A 17,947-nucleotide genomic window follows, 5' to 3' on the forward strand; every position below is an offset into this window, starting at 1 on the left:
AGTGCCAAGCAAGAGGATGGACACAGGCATTCATACCATTTGCTTCCGGTCTCTGTGCCGGGTACGGGACGCAGAGGGCTCTGGAGCTGGAGGACAATTCTTGCCTGTTAGATAGTTAGCCTATTTGTGCTTCAGATTCTTCTCATCCTGGAGGTACAGTCAGCACGCCAGGTGGTGAGCCAACAGAGGGACCATAAAGAATAGCTATGAATACAGAGCGTCTCAGACTTCCTAAGGACAAGGTGTCCTAAGGTTTTCTTGAGTCCTTTGACCCCCAAAGCTTTTCCCAAGTGAGCACGCTACAATGACACTAGCATTACCCTGGTGTCCCTTTTCTGGTACCCACCAAGTCCAGGGAAGACCAGTCAGCACAAGCAGATTTTAAAGGCCATGCCCTGAAGCTCATGCGTGTTGGTGTAATCATTTATTTGGCAATAAACTTGGGTAATTTCTTGCAGACTGGGTAATTGCTATGTGTTAAGGACTAGGGATGCACTGGTGAATAAAACCAGCATGCTTCCTATTCTTTGGGCGTTCACAATTCCATGGGGGAAGATACACAGTAAGTCAATAAACAAACAAATAACTACAAAGTAGGACTAGTCGAAAGAAGGAAATGAGTAAGGGGTGGGGACAGGTAATCTGAAGATAAAGCATGTCAGCTGACACTGCAAGAATTTGAAGCCAGCCATGGCAGACCAGGGAGAAGAAGAATGTGGGTGGAGGAACAGCATGAGCAAGGGCCCTGAGGCTGGGAAGCACATGGCGAGTTCAAGGGGGCCAGTACAGCTAGAACATCTGGGTCAGGGAGAGAGCTACACAAAGTAACTTGCAGAGGAGACTCTTAAAATATACAGTTGAAAGTTTCCCAAGCACTTTCCCAGGTGTTATTACAGTTGAAACAGCCCTTTGAGGTAGGCGAGGCTGATAGATCTATTAGGTTGATGAGGATCCTAGCAGATATCACAGAGTTCATAGGAGAGTTGAGATTTGGAGTCAGTTCTTCTGTTTCTAAGCTTAAGAATGTTTTAAAAGGTCTCTCTCTGTCTCTCTCTCTCTTTATATATATATTTATATGTATAATGTATATTTATATAATTGTTATATATTTATATATGATATATATTTATATATCTATACCTAGTATATATTTACATACCTATATATTATTTATATGTAAAATTTAGAGTATAAAAGTTTATACATAACTATATATACATATATATTTATATATACACATATGTATATGTATATATACATATATATACACATATATATGTAAATGTGTGTACATATATTTATATACATATTATATATATACATAATACTTATAATATATATATATACACACACATAAGTTGGGTATAAATTATAAATGAAATATATAGGGGCACCTGGGTGGCCCAGTTGGTTCAGCATCTGACTTTGGCTCAGGTCATGATCTCACAGTTCGTGATTTTGAGCCCCGTGTTGGGCTCCCTGCTGACAGCTTGGAGCCTGGAGCCTGCTTCAGATGCTGTGTCTCCCTCTCTCTCTGCCCCTCCCCTGCTTGCACTCTCTCTCTTTCTCAAAAATAAATAAGCACTGAAAAGGTTTTAAAAAATCATGAAATACGTAGATCTTAAAAACAATGCTTTGACAAATGCATAAACCCATGTAAACAACATCTACAGTCAAGATTGGGCAGTTTCCACCACTCCAGATAATTTGCTGCAAGCTGTTGCAATCAATCACTCCTTCCCCAACCGGAGGCAAACTATTAGAATTTCCACCCCCATAGATTAGTTTTGCCTGTTCTCGAACTTCGTATAATGGAATCATACAGTATGTGATCTTTTACATCTGGCTCCCTTTACTTGGCATGCTTTTGAGATTTCATTTATGCTATGGCATGTATCAATAGTTGGCTATTTATTTATTTATTCATTCTGGTGAGTAGCAATCCACTGTGTAAAATGTAACACAATTTGTTTATTTTTTTGTCTGTAGATGAACATTTGGGTTATTTTCAGCTTTGGGATGTTATGAGTCAAGCTGCCAGGAACATTCCTGCACAAATCTTTTTTTGCAGATACATGTTTTCATCTCTCATGGGTAAATACCTAGGGGTGGGGGTGCTGGATCATAGGTAGGCGTGCGTTCAGTTTTTAGGAAACTCACGGGCTCCCAAAGTTGTACCATTTTACATTCCCACCAACAATGTGTGAGGAATTTTAGCCATTTTGGTGGGTTTAAATTGGTCGTTTTAAGTTGCATCTCCCTGATGAGTAATGATGTTGTACATGTTTTGTGTGCTGATTGACCATTCGTATGTGTTATTTTGTGAAGTGTCTGTTAGAATTTCTTGCCTATTTTTTTTTTTTTTTTTTTTTTTTTTTTTTTTGCTGCTTTTAGGGTTCTAAGGAGTCATTGCCTACCTCAGGGGCATAAGCTATTCTCTTATATTTTCTTCTAGGACCTGTATAGTTTTAGCTTTCAGTTTATTTAGGTCTCTGATGCATTTCAAATTAATTTTTTGTGTATTGACTAGTGATGGACAGATTTGTCAACTATGAGGACTCCTGTATTTTTATTTTAGTTTTGACTTTGAATGGTGGCATAACTTGCCTAAAGTGCACACATCTTAAGTGTAAAACTCAAAAGGTTTCCACATATGTGTACATCCATGTAATAACATTCAGATCACTTGAGGACTTGTTTTGAATGCCCCAAGTATTTGCTAGCCTCTCTATATTAGTATTACGTTTAAGTAATAGTCATGGTAGCTTTTGGCCATACTGAATTTTCTCCAGCACATGGATTTGACAGAATATTATGCATTTGAGGCTTAGCGCATGCATGGATTTATAAGCTCCAGCAGTAACTCTCTGGCTCCCTCCTGGTCTGTAGCATGAAGTTGGGGAGGAAATCTACCCTATGGACATCTGACTTATGGCTCCTCTCCTCAAGGAGCTTATACGCTAAGAAGAGTGCTAGGAAATGCGCATGAAGAAACACGTTGACCTCCAGCAAATGACCTGTGACCATAAGAATGTTTTAAATCAAGGGCCAGGGACTTGAGAAGAAGGAATGAAATCACTTCAGGGGTGGATGAGAGGAGGCTGGACTGGAAGAGTCTTTTAGCTTACAGATGCCTAGGATTTTGATAAATGGGAATAATTATAGGAGATAGTTGCCAAAGGGAAGAATGGTTAAAAAAGAAGTGCCCTAGTTAGGATTCTTTCTGTTGTAATTTACAGAAACCCCGCTAAAGTGTAGTTTAAGCAAAAAGTGAATTTGTTGGTCCTTGCAACTGGGAGGTCTGGGGGCTGGGGAGTGGTAGGTAGCCTCTGACTTCAGGTCTGGCTAGATCCGGGGGCCTTACTGTATGGTCAGAGCTATGACTTTCTTTATTTTTCAGACAGCTTCTTCCTCCCACATACTGGATAAGAATGGCCACTGGAATCCCTGGGCCCTCCCAGAATCTCCTCAGCTCAGCAACCTCAACGAAATGAATATTTCTCCTTCCCAATGGCTCCCTGCTCAACTTCAAGGAATACTCTGGTTGGCTTTTCTTGGGTCTAATGTCCACTGATGAGCAATCTTTGCGGCCAAGGTAGATGGGAAACTCTGATTGGCCAGTCTAGGTCACATGTCGTCACCTGGGGGAGTCGCAGAACACTACAGCTGACAGCCATTACATGCCCCAGCATGGAATTGGTGGGAAAGAATCAGAGGGAGGGATGGTAACTGAACAGACACCTGGCTATGGTATTTCCTTACAAGGTAATGGGGGCATTGAGTAGGAAACGTGAACGGGGAGCAAAGCAGGAGGAGACTCCGTTCTGGACAGGAAGCAGGGGTGTGGAGTACCACCCTGTGTGTCTTTTCCCAGTATCGTTCTCTATAGCCCAAGAGCCGGCTACTGAACAGATCCCAGGGCAGCCTGGGCAGCCTGGCATTAAGTGGTCCCTTGGGGAGAGTGTGAATTATGGGGTGTGCTGAAGATGACGACGGCACAAAGACTGGAGACAACTTTGTAGAGGCCTTTCTGTGTCAATCTTTCCAGTGCATCTTGTGTATCATATTCGAAGTAAATTCCCCTTGTAGTTACAACAACGAGCTAAGGACTAGGCATTTCGGTGTCACTGTTGTAGTGTAATGTCAACGCTGGAAGAGACGGTGGAGATTATGTAGCATCGGGGTCAGCCAACTCTGGCTCGGGGGTTAAGTCGCTCTCCACTTTCATTCTGGTAAATACTTTAAAAAATTTTTTTTAATGTTTATTTATTTTTCAGAGAGAGAAAGAGACACAGGGTGCGAGCAGGGGAGGGGCAGAGAGACAGGGAGACACAGAATCTGGAGGAGGCTCCGGGCTCTGAGCTGTCAGCACAGAGCGCGACGCGGGGCTCGAACTCACGAACTGTGAGATCATGACCTGAGCCAAAGTCGGCTGCTTAACCGACTGAGCCACCCGGGCGCCTCTAGTTTTGTAAATACATTCTGATTGGACGGAAGCCTCACCCATTTGATTATGCATTGTCTGGGGGCTGCTTTCATGCCACAGAGACTGTATGGCCTACAGAATCCAAAATATTTACTACCTAGCCCATTACAGAAAAAGGCGTCAACCCCTGGTCTAGTATGACATGCTCCCTACTCAATTAGTATTATCCTCTACAGCACTAATTTTATTTCTGACTCAAGCCTAGGATCAAAAGAGACCATTTGAGGAAAGTTTAGAATGTAGTCGGACGTATAATAAAGCATTGCTTAAATGTCAGCCAAACAGAGCCCTGGGTTATCAATCCATACCTTTGCTCCCCTTTCGCGATGGGATGACGAAGAGGCGAACTGTATCGTAACGACACTATGTGTCGATTAATTTGTGTTTATTGATTTGTTTGTTTATTTATGAGAGAGAATGAGTGGGAGGGGCAGAAGGGGGGGGGGCAGAGGACCTGAACAAGGCTCTGTGCTGACAGCAGAGAGTCCGATGTGGGGCTCAAACTCATGAACCATGAGATCTTGACCTGAGCCAAAGTCAGACGCTTGGCCAACTGAGCCACCCAAGTGCCCCAATTACTTTGTGTATTTAAAAGAGGTTTCCCCCACACATTCAAATGGAGTTCATCCCTTTACCACTATTAATCATTACCGGGCGTTTTCGTGTGCCGGGCGCTGTGTTAAGCATCATACCTCCATTCCCTCGCTAAGCATTACCCCAATATTCCATCTGGAGACAAAACTGCAACTTTGGGGACAAAGCAAGGCACTGAAGCCTGCATGGCTAGCGAGTGGCCGAGCTGGAATGTGAACCCAGGTAGTCTGACTCTACAGCTCAGGTGTTTATCAAATACACTATCTAGGTGGCTGGATTTGGTTAGTAACCTAGTTTTCAAAGTATCAGTTCCCAGTCCCAGAAATCAGAATCAGATAACAGGTCTACCTGTGGGCATCAGAGCAGTAATGTACAGCGGGCTCTCTGTACCTCGCGCCTCCCCTGCCATCCACTCACCCGGCACCACTGAGCTTAGCCTGCCTCTCACTGCCCGTGGGCTCTCCCGTCCATCAGGTATGTGTTGCCGAGGGGATAGTTCTAAATAATGCACAGCTCTGGTCAGGTCACTGCTTGGCTCAGAACCTCCCACAGCTCGTCATTGGCCATAGACTGTAACAAACACCCTCTAGACTGGCATTTAAAACTCGCAAAAATCTGATCCTCACCAACTGCCCAGGCTTATTTCCTCTCTGGCCACCTAGTCATACTCTACAGAGTACAGACCAACTGGACTTTACTGACATTTCCTGGAACACTCTGCATCTATTTATTTCGTCCCCACCCCAGCCAAGGGCCCAGGACACAGACATTGTGCAACACGGACTGTGGAATTCATGCTGGACAAGGATTGCGGAAGCCCATCTGGAATGCCCCAACTTTCCCTTATACTCTACCCAACAGAAGTGTATTCACTTCCCAAGGTCTTCTCGACAAAGGATGTCCCAAGTCTTCCAAAGGAATCTGGCCTGTCTTCTCCTTCACTCTTTCCTTCTCCCTCAACACCCATGATGGCTTCTCTAGTATTTCAGTCACATACTTGTGTCCACCCTATGGTGACACTGGAAGGAGGCGATCCGAGGTCATGCTCTCTGTCCTGTTCTCCCACACCACAAGGCCTGGCATGCTGCTCTACCCAGAGCAGGGATTTGTGTCATTGCCCCAGTGAATGGGACAGCAGGGCTGGGCATCTAACAGGAGACTGACTGTAGGATCAGCGACCCCAACCCACACCTTCCCCCTGTGATGCTCGTTAGTGTAAAATGGGGAAAGATGGTGAAAAGGAGGAAGCAGGAAGGAGGGAAAGGAGATCAGGGTCAGATGGACATGGTTCTAGACACCTGCCCTATACCTCCTAGCTCACGTGAGGGTAGCCAGGTGTCTTCACGTTGAACCTCATTTCCCTTTCATGAAAAAGGGGAGAATTAAATATTCCTTGTTCAATTCATCCATTTGCATATTCGCTCAAGGTTTCATTACTTATGATTATTTTCTTATTAGAGTCGACACACAATGTCATATCGGTTTCAGCTGTACAACATAGTGATTCAACTTCTCTATAGATTATGCTATGCTCACCCCAAGTGTAGCTAATGCTATCACAATATCACTGACTATATTCCCCCTGCTGTGCCTTTCATTCCTGTGACTTACTCATTCCGTAACTGGAAGCCTGTGTCTCCCACGCCCCTTCACTCATTTTGCCCCTACCCGCTTCCCGTTCCCTCTGTCAACCACCTGTATATTCTTTGTATTTATGGGACTGTTTCTGCTTTTTTAATGCTTGTTTCTGTTTTTTTTTTTTTAGATTCCACCTAGGAGTGAAATCATATAGTATTTGTCTTTCTCTGTTTTACTTATTTCACTTAGCATGATACCTTCTAGGTCCATCTATGCTGTTGCAAATGACAAGATCACGTTCTTTTTTGAGGTTGAGTAATATTCCATTGTGGATATATATATCTCACACCTTTTTTATCCACTCATCTAACAGTGGACACTTAGGCTGCTTCCATATCTTGGCCATTGTAAATAACGCTGCCATAAACACAGGGGTGCATGTATCTTTTCAAATTAGTGTTTTCATTTTCGTTGGGTAAATACCCAGAAGTGGAATTACTGGATCAAATGGTAGTTCTATTTTTAATTTCTGAGAAACCTCCACCCTGTTTTCCACAGTGGCTGCACCAATCCACTTTCCCACCACCGGTGCACAAGGGTTCTTGTTCCTCCACATCCTCACCAACACTTGTTATTCCTTGTCTTTTTGATACAAGCCATTCTGATGGGTGTGAGGTGTTCTCTCATTGTGTGTTTTTAAAAAAAATTTTAAATGTTTATTTTTGAGAGAGAGAGAGTGTGTGTGCGCATTGGGGAGGGGCAGAGAGAGAGGGAGACACAGAATCTGAAACAGGCTCCAGGCTCTGAGCTGTCAGCACAGCTGTCTGTGGCTCGAACCCACAGACCCTGAGATCATGACCTGAGTCGAAGTCGGATGCCTAACCGACTGAGCCACCCAGGCGTCCTCTCATTGTGGTTTTGGTTTGCATTTCCCTAATGATTAGTGATGTTGAGCATTTTTTCATCATTGCTTATTAAATGTGAGATTTGGGGCCAATGACTCGGTCCTTGGGCTCTAATTCCCTCCTCTGGAAAATGAGGGTACTATTACTACCTATTTCCCTAAACTTTCTTCTTTTTTTTTTCTTTTTTTTTTTAATTTTTTTAAATGTTTATTCATTTTTGAGACAGGGAGAGACAGAGTGCAAGTGGGGGAGGGGCAGAGAGAGAGGGAGACACAGAATCTGAAGCAGGTTCCAGGCTCCGAGCTGTCAGCACAGAGCCCGATGCGGGGCTCGAACCCACGAACCGCGAGATCATGAGCTGAGCCGAAGTCGGACGCTTAACCGACTGAGCCACTCAGGCGCCCCTCCTACAACTTTCAATCAAAGTTGTAAAGTGAGTTTCTGTCCGTGAAGAGTTTAGTTAGCACAGTGCCTGGTCCACAGTAAATGCTCACGTTAGCTATCGTCACTCTGGGTCAAGCACTGTGATGAGTCTGGAGGACCCGGCAAGTGAACAAAACAGACAGGCCTGTCACCTAGTCATCATGTGGTTTACAGTCCAAAGACAGTAAGAGACAGAAACAAAGTACACATGCGAATGGATGAAACTGTTACGGACTGCGGTGAGTTCTGTGAAGGATGGTGAGAGCCAGCATAACACAGGGAGTGTCTTAGGTTTACCATACAGAGAAGACCCACGTAGGATTGTTGCAAGGATTAAATAACTCGTATACGTAAAACATTTGCACTCAGCCTCTAGTTGGAAAAGAATGTCTCTTGATTAGGAGGAGGAGAAGAACGTGGTGGGGGCCTAAGAGATCTCTGATGGGGGTTGGGCTTCTCTTTGTTCCTGAAATGCTGCCTCCCAGGTCTCTCCTCTCTACATGCGAAGGGCACAGGCTCTGTGTCTGTCCCTCGAAAGATGGATTTTTGTTCACTTGAGGTTCCTGCCCCATATAATCCTAGCATCACAGGCATTTCTGCTTCCAGAATAACTCATGCTGACCGTAAAAATTTCTAATTTTACGGTTGCCTTAGATCGTCTTTGGACGGGCAGGGTCCGGATCCCTGGGCTGTTTCCCCAGATCTCAAAAAGCAGGAACAGACCTCAGGCTGCCTCTGCTCCAGCATGCTGAGAGCAGCTTGCTGAGGGAAGATTGGCAGCAGTGGGGTGTGCTTCAGGTGCTTAAAATAGATCAACTGTGTCATTAGACAGACTATTGCAAAGCAGTCACTCCATTGCCCCTGCTGGTGCTGGTGAGGGCAAGAGATAACAGCTCAAGGAGAAAGACCTGCGCTCTGCACAAAATTAAGCAGATGCGAGGAAGAAGGTTTGGAAAGGATACAGGCAGCGGAGAGTGGAATTCTGCCAAGAGAGGGTGTGGGGGCTGTTGCAGGAGCACAGGGCCGTAACCACGGCACTGGGAGCGATGGGACAGCAAAGCATAGCCTGTCTGGACCCCTCGTCAGGCTGGTGATAAACTTAGTAAAGAGGCTAGGGACTTCTGGGTTGCAGGGCACATCCCCGTAGCACTGTGTGAAATCATCAAGGGGTCATTCATCCTCTCTGAGAGACACAAAGCAGATGCGTGGGGCTGACTCTGACACCTCCCCACTGCCCCTTCAATGCTCTCTCTCTACCCTTCTGGCCACCCTTTCCTGGGCACGCTCTGGTTGATCACTGTCTGCCTGAATACCATGCTTCAGACACAGCCTCATCGGGGTTCTGCAGAGCGATGCTACGATCTCCTCCTGTCCATGCAGCCTGGAATCGTGTCATCCGGCAGCCCACATTGCCCCACTGCCTCCTACTGAACTTGAGATCCCCTCCTCCCCTCCTCCAACCTTTTACTCCAGTGGCTGCCATACTTCGTGTCGTAAACAGAGGGAAGTGATGGTAGCTGAGGAATGGAAGAGGTCCAGCCAGGCTTGGGAGGTAGGAGTGACCAGACGTGGACACAGACTGAACACGGGAGTGTGAGGAGAGGGAAATGCAGAACCCGAGGGAGGCTCCGGGCTGTCAGAGCAGAAACGGATGCAGGGCTCGAACTCGTGTGCTGTGGGATCATCATTTGAGCCAAAGTAGGACATTCAACCCACTGAGTCACCCAGGTGCCCCAACGAGGACTACTTTTTAATGACTCACTTAGGTGACTCTTCTAGCGATCAACTATTTTCTAGAGTTGAAGTAGTTTTTCTCTATTTTTTCTTTTAAAGAGAATAAATTTATTAAATTTTAGGCTGAGTTTGAAGTGCCTGGGAACGTCCAAGTGGGTAACTTAGCAGACGGTCCAAAAGATGAACCCAGAACTTAGTAGAGAGCTCTTTATCATCAAGAAAAAAGAGCAGGCTTTTCATTAATAAATGAATTCATCAAATATCTTTGGAGCACCTATGATATGTTATACATTGTGCTTTGCTTTCTATGAATTATTTGCTACCTTATTCCTTCTAGAAGAATGAAGAAAAATTTGCTCTCCACTGAAGAAATTATGTTGGCATTATCCACTTACTCACCTTTGTTTCTCAAGCAGGAGAACCTTGTAATGACAGAGGAGAAGTCTTGAATAGCCATATGGGATGAATGCTACATGAGGTCAAGTTCAGCGATCACCTTCTGGCAATTACTCCTTAGCTGGGTGGGTATATAAACTGACCTTACTGACACAGAACTCATGCTGTTGACCAGATCTCCTCAAAAGGACCAGGCTGGTCCCATATGTCAGAACAATCTCTGGAATAGTTCAGCCTTTCACGGTACCTTCCTTTGGTCTGGAAAAAGGACCCAGAGCTGGGATGGGTTATCCAGAATTGCCTTCCTTCGGTCTGTGCCCTACCCCCTACTATTAAGTTCCCCTGGAAACAAAAGTGACCTCTAGGAGATGGGGGCAGGACGTGTTTGCCCAACTGTATCGGACAGGATATGATATCACCCTTCTGGGAATGGGTCAGCTGAGGAAATCCTTATTTGTGCGACAGGAGTTTGCTCATTCCAAGGGGACTTTAACAGCATGGCGGTGTTAATCAGTTGCTAACTCTAGATCAAGCTTTCTCCGGGAAAAATTAGTGGATATGTTGCCGTCTTGGCATCTCTGTGTGAAGAGACACTTCTCTGTGTTTAATGTTGTATTGATCATCTACTAGACTGGGGTTTAAAAACTAAAATGTGCACAGGGGCGAGAGAGCATAAGAGTACAAGGCTGTCCTTGTGCAGTTTGAGACAAAGCAGTGGCAACTGGGCTCTACCCTAGAGACCCGTACCTGCCCCACTAAAACCAGGCGATCCTACTGACGAGTGTCATGTAGGAAAATAGGGGCAGGGATGGAGACCTTCCCCTCTCTGCCTTTTTCAAGAGGAGCTAGGAATCCCAGATTTGATATCTCGATTTCCCAGTTTCCCAACGTTGGCAAAGAATTCAAGTTCATTGAAAACCTGAGGAAGGGCAAATAAAACATGTCCCATCACGCTGGCCACCGGATGGCCCATTTTTCAGGGCCTGCATGACCCACGAAGGCAGGAGCCATGGCTGTTATATTTACTACTTTGTCCCCCCACATCATGCCTGGTGCAGGGTTGGTGGTCAGTAAATATCTGTTGAGTGAACAAACGAGCAATCCAATTCTTATTCCCCATGTTGGACATTCCCAGGAACTAGGCAGATTGAAAACCAGTATCGTGACTATAAATTCTGTTACACCACTGAGATGCTACACTTTTGCATAATGACCCAGAGAGAGGATGGAGTGGGGAGTGTGTTTTCTTCAGACAGACTGAGTGTGGAATTCTAGGCCTCCACGGTCCTCCCTTCTGGGGACCTCCTACCCTTCAAGTGCTCAGGGAGAGGCTCTATCCCTGCTGGTCAGAGGTCAGCATCTTCCACTAGCGCGGGGCGGGGGGGTGGGGAGAGGGTAGGGGGTAGCTGATATTCAGGGGAAACCAACCCACAGAAAAGTCTTCTCCTGGAGGGGGTCATTTTTGTAACAAATACTGTGTTACGGATTGAATTCCTATGTTGTAGAGTCCTAACCCTCTCTTCCCAGAATGTGACCTTATCTGGAGATATGATCTTTACAAAGGGACCCAAGTTAAAATGAGGTCATTAGAATGGGCCCCCATCCAATATGACTTGTGTCCTTATCAAAAGGGGAAATTTGGAGACACACAGAGGAAAGATGATGTGAAGGGACACAGGTAGAAGACGGCCATTCACCACCAAGGACAGAGGCTGGAACAGATTGTTTCCACGGCCCTCAGAGGGACTCAATCTTGCCGACGCCCTGATTTTGGATTTCTAGCCTCTAGAACTGTAAGACAATAAACTCCTGTTGTTTAAGCCACTCGCTCTGTGGTACTTTGTTGTGGCAAGTCTAGCAAACGAATATCCACTGGTTTTATTCATTTTATAAACACTTGCAGTGTTTCAAGCAATTCACAACTATTAACTTACATGTTCTTCATAATAACTCTATGAAAGAGGCACTATTTTTAGGTCTCGTGTGGTCAGATGAGGAAGTGAGTGAGGTACAGAGAAGGTAAGTGACTTGCTCAAGAACACACAGCAAGTAGGGGGCAATTTCCAGTCTGTGCCCTTAAGAACTAAAGGAGAACAACTTAACTGGTGAAATATTCAAAAAGTCAGAGGTGCTTCCACACTTCTGGTTGTTTTCTGTTCTTTTACAATGGAATCTGGCTACCGTTGGAGCTCAGCCAGCTGTGGACCGTTCACCACAGCAGATGATATCTCAGCAAGATAAAGCCTTTGCCAGATAGGAAAACTGGAGCTCAGAACTGATATCACTTCCTTTAGGCAACACAAATACTCTTGAAATCACATTGCGATTTTCAGAGGTGTGTTATACTCATTTTGGATGGTTTTTAAACGGTTCCTTACGTTATTCCCCCAACACCCCTGCCCGGCCTCAAGTAATCATTTGTTGACAACTGCTTCATTCACTTGGGAAGCATGGTTTAAAGAAAAAAAAAAAATCTCCATCTTTATAAAGTATAGAGTCATTTCTACTTTATCTAAATTTGGCGAATTTAAGATCTCTCTAGAGGGTGTCCCGCCAAGTTTGCGTTTGTAATGGAGACTGTTCCTAAAGAATTCCTGGAGCTCTTGACCTGGCAGAGCTTGCGTCTTTCGCTGGATGTCTTCAATTTTGAGCTCCCAGGCCTCTCCACACCCACTCTGCTGCCTTCTCTCCTCAGCACTGTGCCCTGCGAGGCTGAATATTATGGGCCCGTCAACCGCCTTCCTTGCCCTCTGGCCCCTGGTTGGATTGGGCCAACGGGGAGCGTAGTAGGAGATGGAGGCAGGGAGGAGAGAGAGGTCAGGCAGTTACCAGCCTTCTAGAACTTGGCTGTCCTGGCTTCTTGTTCGCTTCTCTGCATGCTTCTCACACACTTGCAAAGGCTCCTATTTCGCTCCCTTCAACCTGCCCATCTGTTCCCTGCCAGGACCCTAACTGATAGTTTCCTCCCCTTCGTTTTTACCCTATAATCCAACAGGTGCTAGGCCATGTAGATTTTATTTTCTAAAAGACCTTTTCCCTTGCAACCCCCAAACTCCTGGCCCTCAGACCTTTTCTGAACCTGGGTAGTTGTCTCTCAGCTAGGATCCCAACTTCCTGTCTTGAATTTTCAACCCATGCCATATACAACACTGGGTTAATAATCTTTCCGAAGCCTTCCTTCAGGAAGCTATGGCTTTCCTATGAACAGAACCTAATGCTAGCTACAACAGCGGCACAGCATGCTCATTTCCAACCAGAGGGTTGGGTTCTTCAGATACTGTCATTCTAGAACCTGGCTCCGCTCAATGGCCAATTCAACTTCAGCTTCAACTCCATCCCCTGGGACCCGATGCCAGCGAGTTTCTCACGTGATTTCACTTAATCCTCACCACAACCCTGCACTTTGGCGTGATCGCTCACGTTCCATACGTGATAAAATTTAGGCTCAGAGACGTGAGCTCTCCAGTTCAAGATCACAGACACAGTGCACCACAGATCTTACAACTGAACTCAGGGACCCTTACCCCAAAGCTCAGGTTCTTACAGCCCCAGGATGGTGTTTGCTTACCTCCTGGTACCTTTGTGGGGGTGATATAACCCCTCAATGGTCTCTTTAGCAAAACAGTCTACTCCAAAACAGCGACTCCAATCCATGATGGAGACCAAGGCAAGGGTCAGAGGACAGGAAAAGCCGATGAGGCAAAGGAGGGTGGTTCTCGGCCCGACCGTACACGGTGTGCATGACGCTCCCCAACCTGGAGGATGGGCCGGTGCTGAGTTTTATGCCGACGACAAGCCATAGTTTTCAGGAGCTCTGGGGGTTCTGACCCATGTGAGGAGAACGGCATTTTGTGGCACCCAGAATCGACTCTGGAGCTCAGGGCCTCTGGCACCTGCGGTAAACTCAGTTTCCCCTGGTTTTGGACCAAGGGGCTTGGGAGCTCCTGGGGCCGACATGGGAATGGGCAACACTGACAGGGAATAACCAAAGATTTCCTGTTGCCTAACAACATGCAGATTAGATGGGGGTGCCTCCATGGCTCCGTGTGAAAGTGATGGGGCTGGGGTCAGCGCCTTCCTTGCTCTGTGGGTTCAGAAAAGTGGCCAGTGGTCACGTGGACGAGTGTGGGATGACGGACAAGGCTCTCACGGAACAGAGCGAAGGCGCACAGAGAGCATGCATCAGCGGGACGTTCCGTTGGCATTCCGCCCACGCCTGTACCACCACCTCACTCCATCACCTCCAAAATTACCCCTTTGTCTCAAATTCCTGCTCTGTGGGGTACTAACGCTCAGCTAGCTTTTGGAGGAAAGCGTTGTGATCAGACTAGAAGCGCCCTGAGAAGTCGCTGATGGAGCGCTCCCCTGGTGTTGCCATCTGAGCCACGGGTGTCTCACGAATACAAACAATTTCACGTGTGTTTACAAAGCATTGTCTCGTGATCGCGCTCAATCCTCAAAACCACACTTCTGGTATCCTCGATTTATGACAACGGTGTGACATCTGAGAGGGTGAGTGACCCGCCTGCTAATGACACAGAGCCCACAGTGACAACGGCCACAATGACCACCATGGTGACAAGGACAGCGCCGTCACTGACCTGAGGCCAGCTACGGCCCCGGCACCACCCTCTGCATTTTACACGCCGTGTTAATGTTTATCTCCACTCCACGCAAGGTGGGTCCCATCATCCCCAGTTCGCGGCGACAACCATGCTGAAGACCGCGCGGCTGAGAAGTGGAAGAGGAGGACCAGAACCCCGGGACCAGCGGATCCCAGAGCCCGAGCTCTGTCAGCTCTTACATGCTCTCCCAAGACCTCAGCCCCACACTCCTCCTGCCGAGATAACAACTTCGTAATAATCTCATGCTTTGCCCCACTTCAACGGTGACATCTGAACCACTGAGCGGGCATGATGCACCCTGTCAAAATGCAATGCATCCAAATACCTTTCATAATCCAACCACTAACTGCACGCCTTGAAGAGTTAGTGAACATCAGCTACGAGGCGTCACCGGTAAAACCGGAGTAAACACACCCATCTCACGGGCTGGGGGTGAGAGCTGGGGAGACCATGCAGGTGAGAGGCTTAGCACACCGACCGGTGGAGAGTGAGGACCCAGTACGTGAAGTGAAAGAAAAACTGAGTAAGACTTTCTCTTAGGTTCAATTTCAGGCACGAGGATTACGTAAGAATTTCACATCCCAAAGGGGAGAGCATTTTTGCTTAGATCGGGCCACCTCAACGACCTTCTGCCAACGCCCCGTCCCTATAACCTGGTGACCCTGTCACTCCTTCACTTCCGTGAGGTCTGACTTCTGTTCTCTCCATTTGCGGCCTCTCAGGCTTGCGAGGAGCCTCGATGATGATGGACCCCAGCCCCCGAGCCCTGAGATGAGTGGCCACAGTGTTTCCCCAGGTAGCCCTTAGAGAAACACTTCTTCTTATGGGGAGGGACCTTAGGGATCCCCACGGCTCCCCACGTCACTGTACTCTGTTTATTTTCCACTACGCCTGGAAGATGAACGCACTCTCCCTACTTACAGAGGCTGGAATAGCATTTTTGTTAGTTTTCGTCTTCTGCAGTATTCAACTGTATTGGTTGTTATTTCGTTTTTGTTTTTTTTTTTTTTAAATAAAACCTGTTTCCTTCTTTTAGGAACATTCGGTGTTGCTCCTGGGACAAGAGAAAAGGGCAGGGCCAGCTGCTTGTGAACTTATCTCTCAGTTTCTTGAAAAATAGATGAGCCATCTTTCTCTTCTATCATTTAGTGAGAAAGGACTCCCATAAATCCGTTTCCCCCCCTAGAGATTAGTGACAAGTGACAGGCCGTTCACATCTTGGCTGAAAGGACGCCGATGCAAACGTGTGGCCCACTCAGGTGAGCAGGTCTACAGAATTTTGCTCTTTTCCTGAGGTAAAGCCAAAGCACCAGTCCAGACTGTGAAAATCAAGAGGCAAAATTCTTTGGCTGGAAGAGGCAGAGGGAGTTCAGCCACACTTGCTTGCTTAGCAGAGCTATGTAATACACAAAGAAAGACAGCAGAGAGATGAGTCATACAAATAGATAGTAAATAAATATATTTCATTTCCATCTCACTGGCTGTTGCTTTGTTTTCCTCCCCTCCACGCCACCAGCCCTGAAATGGAGGGAGGGTGGGGAAATCGTGCATTTGGTCTGGACACAGCCTCCGAAGGCACTGATTTTTCTAGCCTTGCTGTTCAGCTCTAGCGTCTTCAGAGGAAACTTACAGATTTGGATTCAATCCTTCTCGTTTTACTGAGCAATCTGGGATCCAGAGAGGAGACAGACGGGAAAGTCACAGACCAGGGAACTGAATGCTGCTAGGGGTCTTCTGATTCAACAATCCCACCTACCACTAGAAGGACAAGCTAAGCTGATGAGGAGGCAGGAGGGAGAGGATTTGAACCCCGACCTCCTCTCCAGGGTGGTGGTCATCTGGGTGCCCACGGTCAAAGGGACTATACTCAGAGAAACCGACTGGGCCTCCTTGCATTTCTGCCTGCGTGTCTCAGCAGCCGAGGCCCAGCCCAGCAGCAAAATGTCTGGTCCTGTCTCTGCAAAGCAGTCCTTGCCTCTAGCATGTTAGAGACCTCGGCCGAAGGGCTCATCCCTTTCGTCTCTTCTCAGGATGGCCACACAGCTTGTAGGTGTGTGGAGCCATCAGCCCCCAGCCCGTGGGGCTGCAGGCTCAGAAGCAGGATATTTCACAATCTCTAGACCCAGAGGTGGCTTCCTGATGATTTGTTTATCAAACTGCTCGCTCCCAGCCCACTGCCTGCCCACATCCACCCAGCACCAGCCCCAGCGCCAGCCTCCCTGCTCCTCCCAGCTTCAGGACAAGCCAGGTCCTCCGTGGCTTTCCAGCTGTGTGCAGGGAGGTCTCCTCAGAAGCCCCACAGTCAGACAATGGCCACGTTCGTTAGTGCTTCCTAGGCCTTCCCAGGCATTGCTAGAAGGAGACAGGCAGCCTTCCCCGCAGAGGCAAGTGTTGCTGCCAGTAAAACATTAGCAAAATGACCATGAAAAGCCAGATCCAGATCCCTCTTCCCGGGGGGAGCAAAGGAAGGACCACGAAGGAGTCTGGGGGCCATGTGTCCACCACGATGGCAGGCTTCCTTCCTCCTTCCAGGCAGCCCGAGCGCAGGCTCCTGCACCTCCCGCCCCCACCCTGTTCCCATGGCAAAGGAGAGGAGGACCCACTTACTGCTCGTGTTCATGGTGATGCCTTTGCACTGGGTCTTTCATTCAATACGGAGGACCCGGTTGCTTTTTAAATCTTGCGATCTTCCGACCTCACTCATCACCTGGGGGGTGAAAAGGCAGTCCAGTGCCCGCTCTGTATCCTCAGGTGCTCTCTCTCCCTCTGCGGTCCGACCCTCGCGGACTGGGCTGCAGCCACTGGCCTTGAAGGCGAGTGGGCTAACGGGCGCAGGTGAGAGCAGGGAGGAGGAGGCGGCGGGAGGGCACGCGCGCCGCGTCCTGCGGCCCCTCGGACCCCAGTGCCGGGCTGAGCGGGGCTGCCAGCGCCGGCCCGCGCGCACCCCCGACTACTCCGTCCCCGCGGCTCCGGAGCCCAAAGGGGGTGTGGACCACGGGGAGGCAGGGCGGGGGCAGCGCGTCCCCGCCCGGCCTCGGGAGCAGCCACCGCCCCGGGACCCACCTCTCGGCCAGCGTCGGGAGCCAGAGGCCCCTGCCTGGGCCCCTGCGACCGGCTCATGAATCCTGGTCCTCGTCTGGAGTCTCGAATTCCAAGGCGAGCAAAGCGAAATAGGAGAGCTCGACATCCATGATGCGGGCTCGCGG

At 47.8% G+C, this 17,947-nt stretch overlaps 1 protein-coding gene across 4 annotated transcripts in view; it reads right to left on the reverse strand.

Moving 5' to 3' along the window:
* The window catches only part of ABLIM3 (actin binding LIM protein family member 3), a 110,530-nt gene extending 92,583 nt beyond the window's left edge, over positions 1-17,947 (reverse strand). For all 4 annotated transcript variants that reach the window (XM_042994640.1, XM_042994629.1, XM_042994637.1 and 1 more), the window contains exons 1-2: positions 17,805-17,947; positions 17,349-17,448 (exon numbers count right to left, since the gene is read on the reverse strand). In XM_042994640.1, coding sequence (XP_042850574.1) covers positions 17,349-17,361 — 13 coding nt within the window. In that variant the 5' untranslated portion in view covers positions 17,362-17,448; positions 17,805-17,947. The remainder of the gene's footprint in view (positions 1-17,348; positions 17,449-17,804) is intronic.

The sequence above is a fragment of the Panthera tigris genome, chromosome A1, assembly GCF_018350195.1.
Source record: "Panthera tigris isolate Pti1 chromosome A1, P.tigris_Pti1_mat1.1, whole genome shotgun sequence".
NCBI classification, from domain to species: Eukaryota; Metazoa; Chordata; class Mammalia; order Carnivora; family Felidae; genus Panthera; species Panthera tigris.